The sequence below is a fragment of the Eretmochelys imbricata genome, chromosome 3, assembly GCF_965152235.1.
Source record: "Eretmochelys imbricata isolate rEreImb1 chromosome 3, rEreImb1.hap1, whole genome shotgun sequence".
NCBI lineage: Eukaryota > Metazoa > Chordata > Testudines > Cheloniidae > Eretmochelys > Eretmochelys imbricata.
The window spans coordinates 209,127,986-209,150,561 of record NC_135574.1 but is presented as its reverse complement, the minus strand read 5'-3'; the positions used below and the strand labels follow the sequence as shown (position 1 = coordinate 209,150,561).

Genomic DNA, 22,576 nt, shown 5'->3' with positions numbered 1-22,576 from the left:
GATATAATCTATTTGTTTCATAGATCTCAGTTTTGTAGACTTATAAAGATGGCAGTCTGCTATATTTGGAAGCTTCTGGTTTTTCGCCAACCATGTTCACCTTCCCCACCATTTCCCCAGTCAGCCTCAGAATCTGCTCCTTCAACAACCTGATTATTGAGAATTTGTCAACTTTGTATTAAAATATCAGAAGTCTTCCTTACCAAGAACATACAAGACTTGGAAGACTTGTTGACCTGATTCATAAACCTGAGCCTAAATATGTTCATATTGTTTGTTAGAGACATCCTGGCCTTCGTAAGAAATTATGCTGTAGGTACTTAGGGATACAGCTACATAGTCCACAGAAGCAAGCCTCCGAGCCTGAGTTTACAGATGTGGGACTCATTGCTAGTACTCTAAAAATAGCTTTGTAGAAGTGCTTTGAAGTTGCAGCTCAGCTCTGAAGCCTAGGGATGGGGGGTGGGCTTCAGAGCTCAAGCTCCAGCCCAAACTGCAACTTCAGAGTGCTGTCTACACAGCTGTTTTTAGAGCACTATCACAAGCTCCTCAAACCCAAGTCTGTTGACCTGGGCTGGGAGGTTTGCTGCTGCTGGCTGTGTAGACCTACCTACTATGTTCAATCCACTGTCCCCAAGATTCCTAGTATCAGCCTTATCCCATTTCTTCCTGGCTGGTGAACAAGAGAGACTCCAAGTGGAACTATAACACTTCAACCTCATTTTCTTAATCCTGTAGTGGAGGGCTCACTGTTTATTTCATTTTCATTCTTTATAGCAGTGTTGTAGCGGTACAGCAGAGGGTATTTGAAATCAAAGGGGGAGGGTAGGGAAAAAGCTTCCATGGTGGTGGAATGAGCAGGTCCAACCCATGAATAGTGTCCAGCCCACTGTAGGCCCTCTATAATGAAACATTAAAAATTACAGGTAATGAAACGTTATTTCTTTTTGTTGCTTCAATAAATGATGTCACCTGCTATTTCAGCTGCTTTAAGGATTCTGAGTTTGTCTTTAGTATTAGTTAAGACTTTATGGATGGTGTTGCCAATGTTGTCCCTTTCAAGATTTGCACATAGGTATCCTGTAGCAAAAAAGGGTCTTGGTTGTATCAGTTTTAGGTGACTTGAAAAAGAACCTAGAAATAGAAAATTATGAGCTCTCATCTAGTTTTCTGGTTTGTGCTGTCACTTTTTCTGTTTGGGAGTTCTTTTTCATTAAACATTTTGAGAGCCTGGACATTTCACTTCCTGCTTCTTTTTTTTGGTGGTCATCTGAGTCCACATAACTCACATGGACAATGACAAAAAATGGCTAGAGTCCATGGTTGATTATTTTCCCTGACAGACTCAACTTTTTCCTTAACTGAGGACATAGACTTTTAGAGAACATGTAAAGCTGAAATCATCTCTGTCTCTTGTAGAAAAGGTAGTGTGGGTATCCCCACTGCATAACATAGTGTTGGTATGTGAAAGTCATCCCCATCAAGTTTTGCTGTGTTCTTCCATATTTGTTTCCATTGTAACTGACCACAAGGTTCCCGAACAGGCTGACATCCCTCCCTCCCCCCATCAGAACAAAGAAGAGTGTTGCATTAATCAGATAGTAGGAATTTAAAACTTCTCAGAACCAAAATTACCGTGGCCACCACCCCAAATAGATTGAATAAAGAGAATGTTGAGGAACTGCTAGAATGCCTGCAACTGGGATTTGAATTATACTATCTTTGATGTTTCAGTGGCATTAGTAGCATTAAAAATGTCTTGCCTACAGGGTCATCAGACTCATTAATGCACTTCAGTAAACAAAGTCTCATTTAGTGGTTCACTTGAACGTGAAGAGTCTGATTTTTCTGCACTGTTTGAGATAAGCATAAACCCTTTCCATCTTGCTACTGTACGTTTTGAGAGAGTTGCTTATATTTTACTTTAGGAGAATTATTTATGTTCATTGTCTATTAAATCATTTGTTTCCTGCTGCTCCAACTTAGGGCATGTTGAGTCAGAAATTCATACAGTGAAGTTTGATATCACTCCATTTGCAGTATTGATTAGCAGCTTTCACCTTTACTACAGTTGAGAAACCACCACTTATTGAATTCAACACTGTGAAGACTAAAAACAAGATGAAATAGCCAGCTTCATATAGAACTGTACCCACCTCCCAAAAGTTTCTAGAATCTAGCACATCAAGTCCCTTAACAGTTCAGAACTTGCACGCTCTCTCTCTCTCACTCTCACAAACACACACACACTTTTCTCAAGAACCACTGATAAATGATCCAGCCAGACACTTCTCTGAAATCACCAGTGTCTTCACTCGTCCTCTAGCTTTTGGAGAAGTTCTCTAACTTTCTTATCTCTAACTATCTTATATTTTCTTACAGGCATAACAAGTACCTTGATATTTTCATGACTTTCATTTTTTGTGAATAGTTCGTTCTTTTCCAAGTCCAGGTCCCCATGATTATTCACTGTGCCCTGGACCACTAATACTTCTGTAGCAGTTACTGTTGGTCCATGCCTGCACCTCCTCATGCTCCCAAGTAAGGGCCTAAGCCGTATGGATGGACTGCCTCTCCAGTTCTTTTTCTACCTCTCGTGGTCTGGGATGGAACCTCCTGTGTCTATTTCTGCTCTTTAGCATTCTGCTTCTTCAAGTCTGTAAACAGTTGTTACATTTGGATAGTTTCGATTTTTAGTGCTACTTAATTAGTTGGTGATTGGGGGGACCCCCAGCTCCTCTACCATTTCAGGCACCTATTATGCCCAATGTTCTAGGCTTCAAGCCTTGCCTTGCCTGGCCTGGCCTGCCCCTGGGTCTTCCCGGTGAGCAACCCATACAAAACCTGCCTGTATTTTCTCAAAGAATCTCACATCCTTTCAAAGTACAGCATCTGCCTGTATGTGGGAGGAAAGCATGGCAATCTCATGAATTCTGACTCCAGACACACCTTATGGAGCTCTTCATGAGGCCCATTTGGTTCATGGGCCCTCCTGCTGCACATTCACCCATCCCAGACAGTGTCCCTCCAGAGTCCAGACCTAACGGATCAAAGTCCTCAAGGACACATAGGTACTTCATGAGGCAGAAATACAAAGAAGACAAGGGCAAACACCCCCACAAGAAGAGGGACCGGTTTCCTCTGAAAAGAAGTTCTTCTTGCCACCTGAGACTCCATGCCCCAGAATGGTTGCTCCTGGAGCTCACAGGAAGGAGTAGGAGCAGATGATACTGGGAGCTCCCAGTGCTCCAAAACCATGCACTGAAAGGATGGTGGTAGCATCTGCATGGCAGAAGGAATTGTTCTCTCTCTGTTTGACATTACTGCCCTTGCACAGGTTATCTTAGGTAGGACCTCAGTCTGCTCTTCTGGAGGGCCTATCTATACGACCTGAAATTTCAAATTTTCTCAGAACTGATCCTGCTGCAGGAAGTCCCAATGTCATCCACTTGGCATTTGCTGGTACAGGAGCCCAGCCATGTAGTGGCGGGTCAGGCTTAGTCACTGTGCCACCCAGCTGCTCCCATTACTGGTCGGTAGGGATCAGATCCCATGGCACCTTCAGCCCCATCATTGGATCTTGAGGACTCTTTTTCATCAGACAAGAATGAGCCAGTACCAACAGTCCCCCCCCCCAGCTACCTAACTGAGAACTGTCAGTTCAGACAGGACTTCCAGATCCATTCTCTTGCTCTCATATCCTCACCAACAACATTTCTGGCCTACTGACCAATGGTACCTACTGTGAGTTCCACCTCCATACTCTTACGATTCTACTCATTGATCTTACTGGGGCCCTTGGGACCTATACTTTCAAGCCGCTGAGTACAAGTTCTCTGTATAATAAACCTAGCTGTGGCCACCACGGGGTGAAGAACCGCAATCTCCACAGGAACAGCTGGTACTCCCAAAACCTCTGGATCTGCCAGTGGGACTTTCTCTGTCCTCTCCAGATGAGGCAGTATCACCAGCCTTTCCCAAACCTCCAGATGATTTTGAGTGGTACTAGAACCTTCTCAGGAGAATTGTGGACTTTATCCAGATTCTGCTAAAGGAGGTTCAGGATCCAACCCACAAGCTCCGGACATTTTGCTAGCTATGGCTTCCTCTAAAGTAGCACTCCTGATTAATGAGGCCATTATGGAACCTACTAAAGTGGTTTGGCACCCACCTGCTGTATGTGCCCCAACCCCAAAGATGACTGAGAAATGTTACTTCATTCCTCCAAAGGAGCAAAATTTTTGTTTTTCATACCTAAGCCCAAGATGTCACAGAGTGGAGCCCAAGCCCACTCTGCTGGACAAAGGTGCCAACTGGTTAGACCTCTTTGGAAGGAAGACTTCTTTTTTTTTTTGGCCAGTTTAGCATTCCAAATAGTGCATTACCAAGCACTGATGTCAAAATCTGACTTCTTGAAATACAAGTCCCTTTCGTTCTCGCACCATCTGCAAAGACACTCGCCACATGTTTCCTTACTGGGATGGGGAGCGCATCACAACCAGACAGCCCACAGCACTAGGCTCCCACACAGCAGTCCAAGCTACATATCAACCTGTTTGAGTTCCTAGCAGTTCACAAAGCATGCAAGATGTTTTTACCCATCATTTGGTCCACACAAATTCAGGTCAGTTTGACCACCGTCTACTATATAAACAAGCAAGGAGGAGCAAGACCTATCCCACTCTGCAGAGAAGTGGTCCACCTCTGGAATTGGTGCATTAGGCACCAGAACACCTCTCAGCACTACATCACCTTTTCAACTGTTTGCATTCCATGGGTAACGAATTCCCTGGCAGACATCTTCACCAGGCTTTCCCACACAGATCATGAGTGGGAACTCCACTCGTCAATAGTACAGCATATCTTTTAGCAGCGATGTTCCTGTCTTGGGATCTTTTTGCAACCTAGTGGAAAAGAACTGACTAGCATGCTGCTCCCAAGCCACCCATGGCCTCCGTTCCGGAGCAGATGCCTTCCTGGTGTAATGGTCGGATCCACTGATAGACACCTTCCCTCCCATTTTCCTCTTTCTTTGCATGCTTAGGAAGATCAAGCTCTACAGAGTGACAGTAATCCTGATAGCAGCATGCTGGCCAGGGCATTTTTGCTTCACCACCATCCTACAGCCAGCTTCCCATTTATGAATTCACCTACAACCATTATCGGGCGTGCTGTCCCAGAACAAGGGCAGGATGAGCCATCCCAACCTACCTTTTCTGCATCAGGTAGCGTGGTTTTTGGATGGTCAATTTACATAAAGACGAGCACATGCTCTCAGAGAGGTTTACTCCATCCTGAATAACAGCAGGAGATCCTCGACACAGAAATGTGGTGCCGCTAAATGGAAACAATTCTCCTTGGTGTCAGCAGCACCACTTACCTCCTAAGGCATCAGGAACCCTCCTCATGCTGGAGTATCTTCTCTCAGTGAAGATGTTGGGCTTGTCTCTCAGCTCCCTATGGGGACATTTTGCAGCCATCAATGCTTTCCACCCCCCAGTGGAGGTGTGTTTAGTCTTTACCCATCCCACTACTGCAAAGTTACTAAAGGGCATTATGAAGACCTTCCCTCCAGTCTCAAAACTGGTCCCGATCTGGGATCTAGCCCTCATCCTTTCTGACCTCACAAGACCACCGTGTGTACCCTAGGTCTCCTGTTCCCTCCTGCACTTTTCTTTGAAAGTCGACTTCTTTACAGCTGTTACCTCTGCTACAAGGATACGGAAGCTTGTAGCTTTTATGTATACAGTTTTTCACAAGGACAAGGTTTCTTTTCAGCTGTATCCAAAATGCATACCTAAAGTGCCTTGTGAGTTTCACTTTAACCGAACTATTCGCCTTCCGCTGTTTTACCCTAAACCTCACCACAGCATGGAGGAGGCAAAACTCTATTCCCTAGGCATGCACCAGGCTCTAGCCTTGGACCTGCACAAAACAGCACCCTTTTGAAAGTCTCCAGGGTTGTTCATTACTACTGTATTGCCAAAAGATAAGTAGATTTCCTCCTGCATCCTCCTTTGCTAGGAACTTATAAAAACCCCTCCTCAAACTATATAACAAAGATATGCAGAGCAGCCACTTGGGGCTTCATTCATACCTTCACCACACATTACTGTCTGGTTCAGGCTTTGGCTGGGGATGCCTCCTTTGGGCTTAGTGGTCCTCCACTCTGTAGTACAGCATATTTACTTTCACCCCCCTCTTCAACAAGCACTGCTTGGAAGTCACAGTGAATAGCCCTGGGAACCAGCACTCAAGAAAGGAATCTCTGAAACAAGAAAGGAAGGTTACTTACCTTTTAGGAACTGGACTTTTTTGAAATGTGTGGTCTATATGGGTATTCACAACCCGCCCTTCTTCCCCTGTGCTCAGCTCATCATGTGATTCACGGCAGAGTCAGAACTGGAAAGGCGGTTAGTCCACACCACCCTTTCTGCCCTCACTTGGGAGCACAGGGTGGCATAGACACCCAGAGCACATGTGCACTGACAGTGAATACCCATAAGGACCATGCATCTTGAAAAAATTCAGTTACTAGAAGGTAAGTAACCTGTCCTTTTTCATTCACAGATTGAAATTACAGTTTCATGTTTCTGGGGTCAAACAGTTTTCAAATATAGCTTGTGAAAGTATTGACGAGTGACACATTTAAAAAAAAAACAACAACCCACAACCCTTGATAAAACCTGAAAAGAACCACTAAATTAGGGGTTTTTGGGGGGGGAGGAAAAGCAGCCAGGTTTTTACACAACCACAAAATGATGTGCATGACCTAGTTTATACAGTAGCCATCAATACATTCTGTGTTTTGATTCAAAACAGATTTATAACTTCATATATAGTTTGCTGCTTCAACAAAGAAGCTCTTTATTTTCTACCTATTGTAATTTGGCTGTGTATAATGTTCACCACTAGCATACCTATTAATTTATTTGGTATATGATCATAGAAATGCACACACAGAATAAATTTTCAGTAGTTGGAATTACCAAGTCAGTAGCATAGATGGCCTACAAAGTTTGAGTTTATTTAGATAGTTTTTGCATCTTTAGCAAGTTGCTAACAGTAATTTTTGTTTAAGTATATCAGAAGCAGGAAGCCTGCCAAACATGCCATGGGGCCACTAGAGACAACCAAGGTGTTAAATGAGTACTCAGGGAACACAAGGCCATTGCAGAGAAGCTAAATGAATTCTTTGCATCAATCTTCACAGCAGAGAGGTGGGGGAGATCCATCAGAGCTATTCTTTTGGCATGGCAGACCTGAAGTACTGTCACATGTTGATGTGTCAATAGAAGAGGTTTTAGAACAAATTGATAAACTAAACACTAATAAGTCACCAGAACCAAATGGTATTCATCCAAGAGTTCTGAAGGAACTCAGGTATGAAATTGCAGAACTACTAACTAGTATGTTAGATATAACTAGAAATAAGCCTCTGTATCAGGTGATGGGAACGTAGCTAATGTAACACCAGTTTTTTAAAGGGGCTCCAGGGGCGATCCTGGCAATTACAGGCTGGTGAATCTAACTTCAGTATTGGATAAATTCGTATAAACGTAGTAAAGAACAAAATTATCAAACATAAATAAACATGATTTTTTGGGGAAGAGTCAATCTGGGTTTTGTAAAGGGAAAGCATGCTTTAGCAATCTATTAGACTATTTTGAGGGGAGCAACAAACGTGGACAAAGGTGATCCAGTGTACTTGGACTTTCAGAAAGTTTTTTGACAAGATCCCTCACCAAAGACTCTTAAGAAAACTATGTAGTTGTGAGATAAGAGGGAAGATCCTCTTTCATAGATTGGTAACTGGTTAAAAGATGATAAACAAAGGGTAAGGATAATTGGCCGGTTTTCACAGTGGAGAGAGGTAAATAGTGGAGTTCTCCCAGGGTCTGTACTGGGATCTGTGCTGTTCAACGTATTCATTAATCTGGAAAAGGGAGTGGACAATGAAGTGGCAAAATTTAGAGATGATGCAAAATTATTAAAGTTAGGCCAAAGCTGCCTGCAAAGCTTTACAAAGGGGTCTCACTAGACTGGGTGATTTGGCAACAAAATGGCAGATGAAATTCCATGTTGATAAGTGCAAAGTAATGCATGTTGGGAAAAAAAATACCAACTGCATATATAAAATGACTGATTCTAAATGAGCTGTTACCACTCAAGAAAGAGATCTTGAGTCAGTCATCAGGGCTCGTTCTCTGAAAACTTCAGCTCAATGCACAGCAATAGTCAAAAAGGCTAACCGAATGTTAGGAACTATTAGGAAAAGGATAGAAAATACTATAGTGCCACTATATTAACCCATGGTGTGCTCTTGAATACTGCGTCCAGTTCTGGTTGCCCCATCTCAGAAAGGATATAGTGGAACTGGAAAAGGTTCAGAGAAGGGGAACAAAGATGATCACGGGTATGGAATGGCTTTTATATGAGGAGAGACTAAAGATTAGGGCTATTCGTCTGACAAAAAAGATGATTAAGGGGAAATATGATAGAAATATGATAGAAGTCTATAAAATCATGAATGGTATGGAAAAAGTGAACAGAGAATAGAGTTATTTACCCTTTCCCACAGTACAGATGCCAGGAGGAGAAAATGGGGTGGATCGCTCCATAATTATCCTGTACTGTACATTCTCCCTGAAGCTTTGGTGCTGGCCACTGATGAAGAAAGGCTACTACATAAGAATGGCCATACTGGATCAGACCAGTTGTCCATGTAGCCCAGTATCCTGTCTGACAGTGGCCAATGCCAGGTGCCCCAGAGGGAATGTACAGAACAGGGAATCATCAAGTGATCCATCCCCTGTTGCCCATTCCCAGCTTCTGGCAAACAGTGGCTAGGGATGCTTCAGAGCATGGTTTTGCATCCCTGCTCATCCTGGCTTATACTGCCCATTGGTCTGACCCAGTATGGCAGTTCTTCAGTTTTTATGTCACAGTAGTTTTCTTTTTCTAACCTAGATAGTTAATATAGTGGAATGTATGAAATTAGTCCACCTTTAGTTGCTTTGTTTAGGACTGTTAAAACCAGCTTGCTTCTTTGAATTGCTGCTTTAACATCAGAGTTATAGGGAAAGTTCCTATAATCCTTACTTGTGAAACAGTTCCTTTTTCTTAAGGGGGATTTTTCACATGGGGTAAGCATTGCAAATTTGCTACTGTTATGGGCCCAATCTCAGTTTTATGATAAATTTTGCTCCTAAAATGAAGAAAATTCATTCATAATGAAGTGTAGTGTTTTATAAGGGTGGAAGCACTTCCACGTTTATTGTACAGTCTCACTTACTACTCAGCTTTCTAAGAGCCTGACTCATATTTAATTTATGCCCTGTCTACGCTACATACACAACACAATTAGGGCTCCTAGTAGTAATACTGTTGTTCTGTAATTCAGTGGAAAACATGATTATAGTTTGTAATGTAAACTGGACCTTAACTCTCTTTGATGATCTGGTGAAAGCTGTGGTCCAACCAAGGCTTTAGCCTGGTTATGAAAAGTAGTTAAAGACCCATTGAACACTACAAATCGAAACTGTAACCAAGCTAGGACACACTTTGAAGTTGCTAGTGACCTGACGTGGCTGTATTTCTAATGTAGAGAGGACCTTAGTTATGAGTGGTTTAAAATTTATTATAATTTTTATTTGTATATAAACTGGTGTTGGCCTCAGTACCAGAAGTAATTTATGATTTGCATACACTATTTAAACTATGGGAAAAAACCATCGTAACTCCTTGGGTGAATGTTTAAAGATTTATTGTTTAATACATTTAGTTGAAGGAAAGAGAGAGACTTGGTAGTAAAAAGAAAAAAATTCTTTATTGGCTTTTGTTGAAAATGGGCAAATGAGCAGTTTTGTACTATCTGCCTTTAATTTAGGAAATTCATATTTAATCTAAATCATACCTTTCCCATACAGGGAAGATGGTGAGCTAGAAGATGGTGAAATAGATGATGCAGGATTTGAAGAAGTTCAGGAAGAACAGGATGCAAAAGGGGAAGATAAACAGAAAAATGAAAAAGCACATAGAAAATCACGAAAGAAACGCAAAAAAGAGAAGGAAAAGAAAAAATCAAAAAGGAGAAGACGGGATAAACATAAGGTTAGAAAATGCAAACCAAAATATTGGATATGATTACTGTACCTGTACAGTTTACTTTTTCTCATCCAGGAAATTGGACAACATATCTGAAAGTTGTTTTTTCCCTCAGCACCTAGCACTTCTTTGGACACTATATGAATGATAGAAAAAATTGAGCCACTGTATGAAAGGCCCCTCAAAAAATTTTTATCATGGAATTTTGATTTAAAATATTGGGTTGTATTCGTTCTTTATATAAACAAGTGTAACTCCACTGACTTCAGTGACAGTGAATTTGTCCAGGACAAGAGATGGTAAATCAACAATTTCTCTGGCTACTGCACTGCAAAAATCACAGTTTCAGAAACTCAGCAGCTAGCTTTTTATAAACTCCAAATTATGAATAGAAGTATTTCAGGTAGTTCATTTTCATTATGTTACTACTATATTAGTCCCTGTTCAGGTTTAGGTGAGTTATAAATAGTTAAAAATCTCCATTTTTCTTCTGTTGGTTGTGCATAGTAGGTAAACTTTGGCAGCATTCCAAAATAATAACTGAAAACAAATATTCTAAAAAGTAGGCCACTAGCAACCAGAGCCACAGCATGCACTGGGCCTGGAAGCTGTCAGTGCAGCTGTTGCAGAAGATTGTGGTGGAACTGGGCTGGGCTCTGCTTCTCCCACACACTGCCTTTAACCACACATTCTGGACCTAGCACATGGGGACCCAGTGTCCCATCTCTCCTCTGGAGGCACCACATAGGGCACAAGCTATCCTATATCTTGGCATAAAAACTCATTGTGAGCAGAGTTAGTTGACGTGGTGATTAAATGCTGGCTGCTACCTGGAGCCTTAGGGGCGAAATCCTGGCTGACTTCAGCGGGACCAGGATTTCACACTAGAGCTCCCATGCTTGCTACCACTAGTGCCGCTGAACCAGTGGTAGCAATGGTGGGAAATCTTTAGTGAAAATATCTAGTGCAGGCATCCCTGAATATGCATATTACATCCACATACCACTGCAATTTAACACTGAATAACACAGAAACAAGTGGAGGCAGTGTAATCATGCCTGTCCACTCAGGACTTATTAATATTTTCATGAGCTAGAGATGGGAACATTTGAGATTGCGTAATGTTTTATTATCCATGTAAATTACAAAGATATCATAGGAGTTATATTTTATTTAATAAGTGATATGGTATTGACTGTACTTTGCACTTAATCTGGTGTAGTCATCAGAGTATAAAAGGTTGGAAAGTATACCCATTTAATAGAGGTGGAGAAGGGGGTTAAATGACTTGCTCAAGGTCATTCAGAGACAGGAGCAGAGCTGGAAACAGAGCCTAGATTTTCTGACTCCAACTCTCCTGCTTATAACTATAGGATAGCATTTCCAGCTTCACTTTATTTTATTCCTTACCTTTTTGCTTCATTTAGCAGAAGAATTTCAGGACTCTAAAGAATAAAGTAAATTTGGTTTTAATTATAAAGTTATACAAGATCTGAAAGACACAAATTCTATTTGTGTGTTTAAAAAACAGAACTAAAACTACAAAGCAGGCCTTCCCTGACCACTATCTACACGCAGCACAGGGCACAAGAAGCATATCATCCTCACCCGTCTGCGATAAAATAGCCTTCTTCTGCTGCAAATGTGTATAGTAGAACTTGTTTTTTTTCTCCTTTAAACAACAACTAGGAAACCACATACTTCTTTGTATGTTAAATGAAAGTTACGTAGTTTGAAAAGTCAAGCACTTGAAAGTTAGAAAATGCCAGACTTGCAGTTGCCTGTGTAAACTTAGTTCTGCCTCCTTATACAATATGCAGTATTATTCACAAAAAGAAATGGAGTACTTGTGGCACCTTAGAGACTAACCAATTTATTAGAGCATGAGCTTTCGTGAGCTACAGCTCACTTCATCAGATGCATACTGTGGAAACTGCAGCAGACTTTATATATACACAGAGAATATGAAACAATACCTCCTCCCACCCCACTGTCCTGCTGGTAATAGCTTATCTAAAGTAATCGTCAGGTTAGGCCATTTCCAGCACAAATCCAGGTTTTAATTACGCAATCATACGCTATTTTTTCTGTAGGACCCCACTACATTTCACAGGTGGGATGCATGGGGGCGGGCAGAGTTAAGTTTGCATAGGAAACTGTAAATCTGTCATTTCCTAACTTTCAGCTGCTTGATTTTGCAATCTAATAACTAAATGTGATCCAGGGATGCATAAACAGGGAAATCTCAAGTAGCAGTAGAGGTTATTTTACCTCTGTATTGGTAGTGGTGTGGATGCTGGTGGAATACTGTGTCCAGTCCTGGTGTCTACAATTTAAGAAGGATGTTGATAAATTGGAGAGGGATCAGAGAAGTACCACAAGAATGATTTTAGCTGTCCCCATTCCCTGCCTACAAGCAGGACTCCAGCAATGTCTGCCTGACTCTACTGCCTGGCTTCATGGAACAGTGTAGTTAGCATGCACTGTAGTCCCATTTAACTGCTTTTGTGTGAAGGAAACTGGAGAGAGGGGCATTTGCAGATAGGTCCCAGCTGGGTGGAGAGAGAAAACAAAATGTGAGGCACCTGTCTACAGCAGGATGATGAATTTGATGATAAAAATTCTGAATTACACGGCCTCTTGGAAAATGCTAGATGCCATGGTTGTGCAATTCCAGATTCCACAGTACCCTGATTGAAATTAATAGGATAGATTGCACGACTTGGAGTTATTATTTCAGGCTCTCTGCAGACTAAGGCATCAATTGTTTTCAGTATTGTATTATTAACCGTTAGGACAAGAAGATGAATTTAGAAATGAAACCAGAGATTCTGAAGCCAGTTATTAGAAATCTTTGATAGGGCTGCTCAAACAAAATAAATTCTCTCTTTAGTCTTCTAAATCAGTCTAAACACATACAGGTCAGCACATGAAGAGGGAACGCTGTCTTGTGTTGTCATATCCCTCACATATAAGGTTCTAGCCATAACTCAGATTTCTGTTAGTCTCCAGCAGACGGAGGACACATTCTTTTCCTGTAATAATAACCTTCTTAGGGGACAAAGAAGCAGACACTTATAAGAAGGTGTAGTGATCAATTGCCACAGCAGCACATGTGAGGCACTTTCAATGCTTGGGACTTTCAATCCCATAAGCAGCAGAGAACCCAGTACCTTCCCCTTCCCATGTGCTCCCAACCTCCTTACCAGGTTTCCAAAATGGCTGAGAAGGCGCAAGGGTCAGAATCATCCTAGCATTACCAGACATTTCTGCCTCAAGTGTAGGGGCAGCTTAGACTCAAAAGGAAAAGTTAGGGAAGAGTGTCCCCTCAGAAATCCTTTATAGGGAAGAAGCTCTGTGAAGAACACTTTCCCTCCTCCTGCCAGGGATTCAGCCTCTGTAGAGTAGGAGGGAATTCTGGAACTACCCAAATGGATTACTACCTCAGAGTCCAGCAACCTCCCTCGAGGGCAGCAACTGCAGCCCCCAGGATAAAGGGGTGGTTATAATTCAGTTGCAGTCTCAGTTCTGCCCCTGCCCTTAGGAAAGGCATTGGTACAGGGAAGGAACACAGGGAAGACCCTCCTTCATTGATCTAAGCACCCTGGTCTGATCTGCAGTTTAAGTTCATCTCACCCCACAATCCACCCTCCTCCAGGAGGCAGGAGCAGCTCTGACAACAGAGGGTTCTCCATGGAAAGGATTCATCCTCAATGAGCGATCAGGAAGCCAGAAAAAGTACAGACTGTTCAAGCAACAGCAGCACTGAGAATAAGTACCCCTGCAGTCCTCCCACCTTGAAGAGTGGAGAAGCTGCTTCAGCTCTTCTGGCAGCCCATGTAGAATGCAGCACTCCAGCCCCCTAAAAATCATGGGGGAGATTCAAGGGCATTTTATTGGATTTAGCTCTGCCTAGAGATCCTTACCAAGCATGATCAAATCTGATCCCTCATCTTCTGTTAAGCCAAGGAAGAGGATTAGTGGCAATAAACCATATACCTTTCTAGGTTGCCCCTGAAAGCAGGGAGAGATAGTAGATAGTCTGATTTGATATCATGAGCTAATATTTTTATATTATATACTAATTAATATATACAGTCCTTTGTATAAGAACGTTATAGAAGTAACATTGGTTTTCTCTTTCAGCATAATTCCCCCTCCAGTGATGACAGTTCAGACTATAGCCTGGATTCTGATATTGAACGTACAGAAAGACCACATAAGAAGGGAGTTGGTTTGTACAGAGATTATGATAGCTCATTCCTTCAGGTATAACTTATAAAACTGATTTTTCATTTCTTTCATTTATCCACAATTTTTAAATACTGTTCTATTTCTAAATCCATATGTCCCTAATCCATGCTTAACAAAGATTTCATTCTGGCAATATATTTAGGTCTCATTTCTGTGGGGTAAGTTTCCAGATGTACTACTGTATTACTTTTTTAATGAACCTATACAATTATAGAATAACTCTGATTTTACAGTTTAACATTTCCTGAGCATGAGTCCCAATGGTACAGGCAATTGGAATGGTACAGGCAATTGGGAGTATCTTTTCCTCTGTCAGAAAAGAAGGTGCCAATGGGAATTAAATAACTTTTATTTCTGCCCATTTCCGATCCTTGTAGGCATTTTTTTTCAGGGAGTAGTTGTAAGAGACCCCCTTCTATCCCTCCATAGTTAATATGGTGGAAATGGACTGTGCTTCTGTGGACATGGCAGTAGTTCTCTCTAAAAGCTACCAATAAAAATATACAGCTTGCATGCTATTTTGGGGGATTTTTAGGGTAATTTGTCCTGGGTTTTTCAGTTCAGACCATCAAGTATCCGTTTAGAAGCCAATGGAAGAAATTGACTCTGCCTTTTCCCTTAAGGAGGGACAGAGGAGCTGAGGCACTGAATCTCTGACTAAGAAACTGGAGAAGGATAGAAGACTTTCATCAAGACTTGAGTCCAAACCTCTTCAAAAACCTTTTGGATAGCCTAATTTATTTATATCTCTAGTAGTCTAGTCATCAAACTCAAGAGCCTGCCTGCAGAAAGTGGGAAAAGGGTGGAACTGAGCATGCTTCATTCTAATAGGCATCACCTTGTCTGATTAACTGAGAGACAGACACACTCACTTGTTTGTATCAATATGCTATGGGAAAACATTAAGAAAGTTAAGAAATATGATTTTACTTGAATTTTCTAGATTTTTACTGTAGACATAATTCCTATTAACAATTTTTATTGGAATATCACTTTTCTCCTTTTCCATCAGATTGTAAAATACATCTATAATTATTATTTTAAATTATTATTTTATTCAGATGTTAGTTTCAGTCGTATCAGTAGCTGAAAAAAGTATGTTTTTTACTTTATGAATCTAATGTTTGTTTATTGATCAGTAGCCAAGACAACCTATCACTTCTCCCATGCTTCTACTGCTTTGGTAATTACAACTAAAATTCAAAGAAATATTTACATAACTGTTTCATTTTAATTCAGTGTCACAAAAAAATCTGTTAATTTATCAGAAATAGGCCAGAGCCTTTCTTTTTTTAAATACATTTGATGATCATCTCTGTGTAACTTACTTTTCAAGTAGATTGATCATAGTAAAAAATATGATATGCTAGCAAATTTTGTATTATACAAATAAATTTAAAGTATATTTGAGCTAGGTGAAAGGTACATCACCAAATCAGTTTAGGTATTAAATTTTTGTTTTGTGAACAGCTTTTTTTCAAAACTGAACATCAACAGACATATTTCCATGACTTTTAACTTATTTTTAAAGGAATAACATTCCCGACAGTGTGATATTACAAAGGAATTGTGGTAGCAGATCAGAGTAATGTCCATTTAGTCTATTTTTCAGTCTCAGACAGAGATTTGTATCAGAAGTCCTGAGGAAGGTGTAAAAGCTACATAATGGACAATTATAATGTAATCATTTTGTTACTGAATAATTAAATTGAACTTTACAACAATGAGGTTTGCTTGTGCAATTCGTGGAAATCATGGAAATAATGAAACACTTGACAGTAAAACAATTGTGTAGAAATAACCATCTTAATAAAGTGAGGGCAAGGGGGAGTTTGGGAGGGTGAGATGTTAAATTGCTTCTAATTGCCACTACCCCTTTCATGCAGCATGGACATTTATCAGGAAACTACATGACTTCCCAGAAGGCACAACATAATAAAAAATTAAAAAACAAGGAATATGATGAATACACTAATTACAGTGATGACAACTTTGGTAACTATAATGAGGAAGAAAAGGAGGAGGATTTTGCTGATCAGTTAAAACAATACAGAAAAGCTAAAGAAACTTCAAATACTGATTTAGGATCTCCATTTCCTAAAGAACCAGTGAAAAAACAGGGGATGAAAGGAATCCAGAAAGGTAAGGTTTGGTTTAATAGCTAATTTAGTTCATTTCAGAAACTTTCAGAATGGGATGGTGTCCTACAAATGGTGGGGGGGGTGGAATTTAGACAAGGTAGGTTAGGTAATATCTTTAACCAGCTTGTCTCTTTCATCAACAGAAGTTGGGCCAATGAAAGATATTACCTCATCTACCTTGTCTCTCTCATGTCCGAGGACCAATACAGCTACAACAACACTTCAAAATTATGCGTCACGCCCAATTTTTCAGTAGTTTCTCTTAGTTTGAGTCCAGTATTTCAGAAGTCTCCTATAACTCTTGCTGGTTTCTGACATCTGAACTGTTTTTCTGGTGACAGCATTTCTTATCTATAGCTGATAGGATCCATTTTTTTTTGTTTTATCTTCTCTGTTTTTTTGGTCTTCGTCTTGATGTCTGTGGGTTGTTTTTTCTTGTCTTGCTTCTCCCCTCAGTGCATCTTGCCTCTACTATCCAACTGTCGGAACTGTACAAACAGTAGATGGGTGCTGGTAGTTTTTCTACCATATGACATCTATGGAGGGTCATGCTAGTAATTAAATTGAAAGTGCTGATAATAACTCTCCTCTTATAAACAGCTAGCAAACTCGTATCAGCAAGTATCATACTTTATCATCAAAATAAAAATTACAGTCACAGATCAGTGCTGCATATCCAGATTAATGTTCCGTGTTCTGCAATGAATAGTGTAATTTTTTTAATAAGTTAAATCTTTCCAATTGTTGTCAATTGTATAAGTATTTGAGTAGTAATACTGCTTCAGAATTATTTTCAATATGATGTACTCTATGAAAGTGTCATACATAGAGCTGGGTGGGAAAAATTGCAAATATGTGACTTATAAAGTATATTTTGATTTAGGGCCAGGTTTGTAAAGGTATTTAAGCACCTAAACGTGCAGATGGGTACCTAATGGGATTTTCAAAAGTGCTTAAGATGCCTAACTTCCATAGGCATCTAAATACATTTAAAAATCTGGTCCTTAGCCATGTTCAAGCCACTTTTTGTTCATTTTTTCATACATTTTCGTATGTTCAAAATTTTGTTGAATGCTCATGGAAAATAAATATTGAAACCATATCTAAAACAACGTACTTTATAAATTAATTATGTATGATATTGGTACAATGTAGCGTCCATTTAAGAAATTAATCTCGGGGTTTTGAGAGAGAAGGAGGGAGGGAGTAAGGTAGTTATGGAGAGAGAGGTAGGTGGAGGGGAGAGGATGACTAGCCTGAGAAGATCCATTCCTCACTAGAGGGGCCTCTGTTTCAGAAGTGTTGCGAGGGACAAGATGGTAATGAAAATAACCTCATTCTAAAGGATGGGTATCATCTAATTCATAACATTATTTTTTCACTGTTGTTGCAATTGTTTCACTGGGGGTTATTTTTAGTTTAAAATAGGTATAAAGTGTCTGTCCATAGGCTTTGATTGATCTGTCAGTTATTTAAAATCACAAAATACAAAACCAAAATGCAATTTTTTGAATTCTCTATGTAAAGTTTTTCAAGTTTCACAAAATTTCAGGAATTGGTAGTAATGGTACCTCCAATATGGTTCCCTTGACTAGCAGGTTATGGTCACTTGAGTCACGGGGTTTTGTTGATGTCATAAACAATTCTTCTTACCCAACTAAATAGGAAGTACAGTGGTTAAATTAAATGAAAAAAATATTGGATTTACCATTTTATCTTACCCAAGACTGATATTTTTTCCATCATACAGGTTGTGCTTCTAAAAATTGGACAGTTCTTGTTTTATTTCCATTGGCATAAACATGTATGACAATTTTACTGACAGGCTGGTAACTTGTCTGTATTTCCACAAGGTCTTTTACATGCTTGTTACAACTCACCAGGTGTTCATTCACCTGCATAAATCAAAAGGTGTTCAATAGAATCTGAAGACAGCATACATCACAGGCCTTCAGGATTTGGGTTTTTTATAGAAGTTACAAAGCTGTTGTTTGAAGCTAGATAAGTACTTGAAGCAAGCGCTTGTCTCTCACTGGTGGGGTCTGATTTGGGGGAGTGAAATTGTGAGTACTTCTAATACCTTCTTGAACTGTCATCCAGAACTGTTACTCGTTTTGGCAGTTTTGGGGTCTTTGTTCACCTAGAACTCTTCAGATCACCTTCTGGAGGTTGTACTGTTCATTAATCTCTCACAAATGGGAATATGCAGAGGACACTAGATAAAGAAAGAGAGGTTATTTACCAGTAACTGTTGTTCTTCCAAGAATGTCACCTCTGTATATTCACACTGCCTACCTACCTTCCCTACTACTTCAGAGTTTCGAGTAAAGAATTCTGAAATTAGGAAAGTAACTGAAGGGCAGCTAAGCGAGTCTAACTTTTATATCCATGGAATCCTCCACAAGAATGTGAGGATGGTGGCAATTGTTCCTAACAGACATAACTCTCTGGAATCTTCAGAGCTCAGTGCCAGGAGTGCCAACTAGTTTCTTGTTATGCCTTTTAAGAAACAATAAAAATTATAAAGCTGTCTAGAAGCCTAGAGAGAAATGGAATGGAGTAGAATTATTGATAGTTGAGAGGCGAGCATAGTAAGCGGTTGCAGTAGACTGGACGTTGGAGACTGTTAGTGGGGGGCGGAAACAGCAGTGGATTTAAACTAAAATATAGGAAATTAGATAAAAGAGAACTAGATAACTTCATGGAGGTTAAGTCCATTAATGGCTATTAGCCAGAATGGGTAAGGAATGGTGTCCCTAGCCTCTGTTTGTCAGAGGGTGGAGATTCATAGATACTAAGGTCAGAAGGGACCATTATGATCATCTAGTCTGACCTCCTGCACAATGCAGGCCACAGAATTTCACCCACCCACTTCTGCGAAAAACCTCTCACCTATGTCTGAGCTATTGAAGTCCTCAAATCGTGGTTTAAAGACTTCAAGCAGCAGAGAATCCTCCAGCAAGTGAACCGTGCCCCATGCTGCAGAGGAAGGTGAAAAACCTCCAGGGCCTCTTCCAATCTGCCCTGGAGGAAAATTCCTTCCCGACCCCAAATATGGCGATCAGCTAAACCCTGAGCATATGGGCAAGATTCACCAGCCAGAGATGGATGGCAGGAGAGAGATCACTTGATCATTATCTATTAGGTTAACTCTTTCTGGGGCACCTGGCATTGGCCACTGTCGGTAGACAGGATACTGGGCTGGATGGACGTTTGGTCTGACCCAGTATGGCCGTTCTTAAGGTCTTATGTTAAACTTCAGGAAGGTGGGCAAGGCTTCTGATAACAGAGTTCCATAAAAACCAAACTAATAGGATACTTCTCAGTTTTCACACGTTGAATTTACTAGATGAGGGTTTCTCAGTCTAGCTGTAGTAAGATTGAAAGTTGTTGAGCAATATTACCTGTGGGTGATTTAATATTTGGTGAATGCCAATTTGCCATTATCAGTACGTGTTTCTCACTCAACATGTCTGAAGGTAAAGGAAGTGGTATGAAACAAGCAATTGAATAGGCTGAAATAATGAAAACAGGTAATTATTTTTATTAAAATATAAACATAATCAGCAGTTACTGAGTAGCAAGATAAAAGCAGGCAGATACGGCCAAAAGATAAAAAGGGTTAATGCTCATTGATAAAGGTATATTTTCCCTTCAGAGTTAACCCAGGCTCTTACTCAGGTGTTGCTATGACCAGACTTCCATTAATACACAAACCTCTGACCACTTCTCACTTTCAGACACATTAAGCTATAGGTTCTCTCTCTTAATCACTGAACTGTATTGCTTATGAGTGCACAACCAAAATTTTTAAGTAGAACAGCATCTTGTCCAACTGTGCAACAAGATCCTGCTGTCCCTATGCCACAAGGTATGCATGTCTGCTGGTGTTTGCAGTGTTGGCCCTCCTTGGCCCAGTGCATTATTTTAAGGCTACTTCTTGCGTCTATACATGCTGTGCCGTGCTGTGGTCTGGGATCATAATTCACCTCCCATTCCTAGTATATATTGTGCACATCCTGCCTCTGTCTCATAAATATAAAATAGATGCACATATTTTCCACCATCTTTCAGCTGTACCCTTCTTCACTACCCTCATGCTTTACCTCCTGTTTCCTCCTTTACTCTCCTTCACCTCAGTCTCTGTGCATCTGTATATTTGGTTTTTGTGTATATAGTGATATTGAAGTTTATTGACATTTACCAGTAAAAATCTAATCCTTACAAGCCTATTTATGATTATAGAGATTGCATCACGTGTAGAAGAGAGAGATATGTGGGTGCAGAAAATAGTATTTTGTCATGTGCATATAAAGGTAGCATCAATATTTCTATGATTTTTATATGTACTCTTTAAATATTAAGGGTATTTAAAGGGAATTGATGTTATACATGGTATGTTAAGGAATTTAAAGCTGAAATATAGTATTATTTGTAGATCACCAAATCTTAAATACTTCAAACATTTGCATTCCTCACAAATACAATATACCTGCACTACAAGTTATAAAAGGCTACTTTTCACAGAATAAATTATATACTCATTTTACCAATCTATTATTCACTTTAAAAGTCACAGGTAATTTCAAAATTCTGATTGGCTGATGAAGCCAGTCATGTCAGTATATGACTCAAGATATTTAGGGATTCATTCACCCATCAATATACAGAGAGGTAAACGTAATTTCCATTACCATTCTCTTCATTTTCTGCTTGCTGACTATATCTACTCTTCCTTCTAGTTTCTCATGCAGGTTAAAGAGGAGGCCATGTTAAAGAGCTTTTTGCTTCTGAAGAATAGTTATTTTTCTTTATGAGGTATCTGAAATATGTTCTAATATTTTTCAGGTATTGCACAAAGGGGTTTTGGTGTTGGTCGAGGGCGTGGAATTCAGAAGAAGTTGAAGCGTAAAGATCGTGGAAGGGGAAGAGGGGCCAATAAAGGACCTGATGGCTTTCAAGAGGTACATGGAATTGAAGTTAAAAACACATACATGTATTTGCTAATACCTGGATACTCCTTGTTAACAGAGATGTAGACAGAATTGCCTAATTATGTTTTCTGCCAATTTTGTTCTGTTCTCCAGAGATTAAGCTAACTCTTTTCTAAGAAAGGAAGTTCCTAGCCCATCCAGTTGAGAAAATAGTCTTGTTTAGTCTGCACCCAGAAAGACTGAAACAATACTAGCAAGAGAATTATAAGCTTCACTTTTTAATGGAATGTTAACTTTGAAGATTTAATATCATCTTAATTGAGGATAAATTCAGTTCTGAGGAATTGCCTTAACTGCTGGCACCAAATCACTGGGGTTTTTTTTAGCCAGCATAATTAAATTGGGAGACTTGATTCAGTTCCTAGCTGCCTACTCCTGTTGATCTTCCTCACAAGTTTTACTCATTTTCATCTAAAAGAAAATGTTAGGCTTTAGTCAGTGTCAGCTATTCATCTTCTCAGCTGTCAGGCCTCTCTTATTCTATTCTTTAGACAGCCTAAACTGTGGTTCCTTTTCAGGTGATGGTCCTTATGTATTTTCCATGTATACGCACTGTACACCTGAGTCTGGAATTTTTTAGTAAGCCGTGTCCATTGGTTCATACATGCACTATAGTCCTGCTCATGCTCTGAACTGAGGGCATAAGGGATGATGTGACCAGTGGCTGCAGTTTCTTCTTACCAATGCATGGTCTGAGTCAGAGTCTTCTGCGTCCTCAGCACCTTCTGCTACTGCGTCATTTCTGTAAATACATTGAGTTTGATTTTAGTATTCTTCTTCTTTTTTAGACTCTGGTTCTACAGAACCCCATTCAACCTGGTTCTATAGATAGAATAATGAAAGGAGCATGTTCTATAATCCAGTTAACTCTCCCTTGTAGAGAAGGATGCAAATGAAGAGACAAATACAGACAGGCCCTAGCAGGACAGGAAGAAAAAAAAGAGGAGGGAGACCCATTCTTGATCTACATCAGCTAAATTACTTTATTTGCAAATCAAAAGGAGAAAGGCACATGGTTCACATCTCTCAGTATGAAAGATGGTTGCTTTCATGTGGACATTCATTCATCCTACAGAAGGT

The 22,576-nt window shown here is 40.1% G+C and overlaps 1 protein-coding gene across 5 annotated transcripts in view; it reads left to right on the top strand.

The window, feature by feature from the left end:
* Window positions 1–22,576, top strand: part of ZC3H6 (zinc finger CCCH-type containing 6) — a 71,177-nt gene that overhangs the window by 30,023 nt on the left and 18,578 nt on the right. For all 5 annotated transcript variants that reach the window (XM_077814237.1, XM_077814241.1, XM_077814238.1 and 2 more), the window contains 4 exons: window positions 9,930–10,113; window positions 14,254–14,376; window positions 16,248–16,503; window positions 21,351–21,466. In XM_077814237.1, the coding sequence (XP_077670363.1) occupies window positions 9,930–10,113; window positions 14,254–14,376; window positions 16,248–16,503; window positions 21,351–21,466 (679 nt within the window). The remainder of the gene's footprint in view (window positions 1–9,929; window positions 10,114–14,253; window positions 14,377–16,247; window positions 16,504–21,350; window positions 21,467–22,576) is intronic.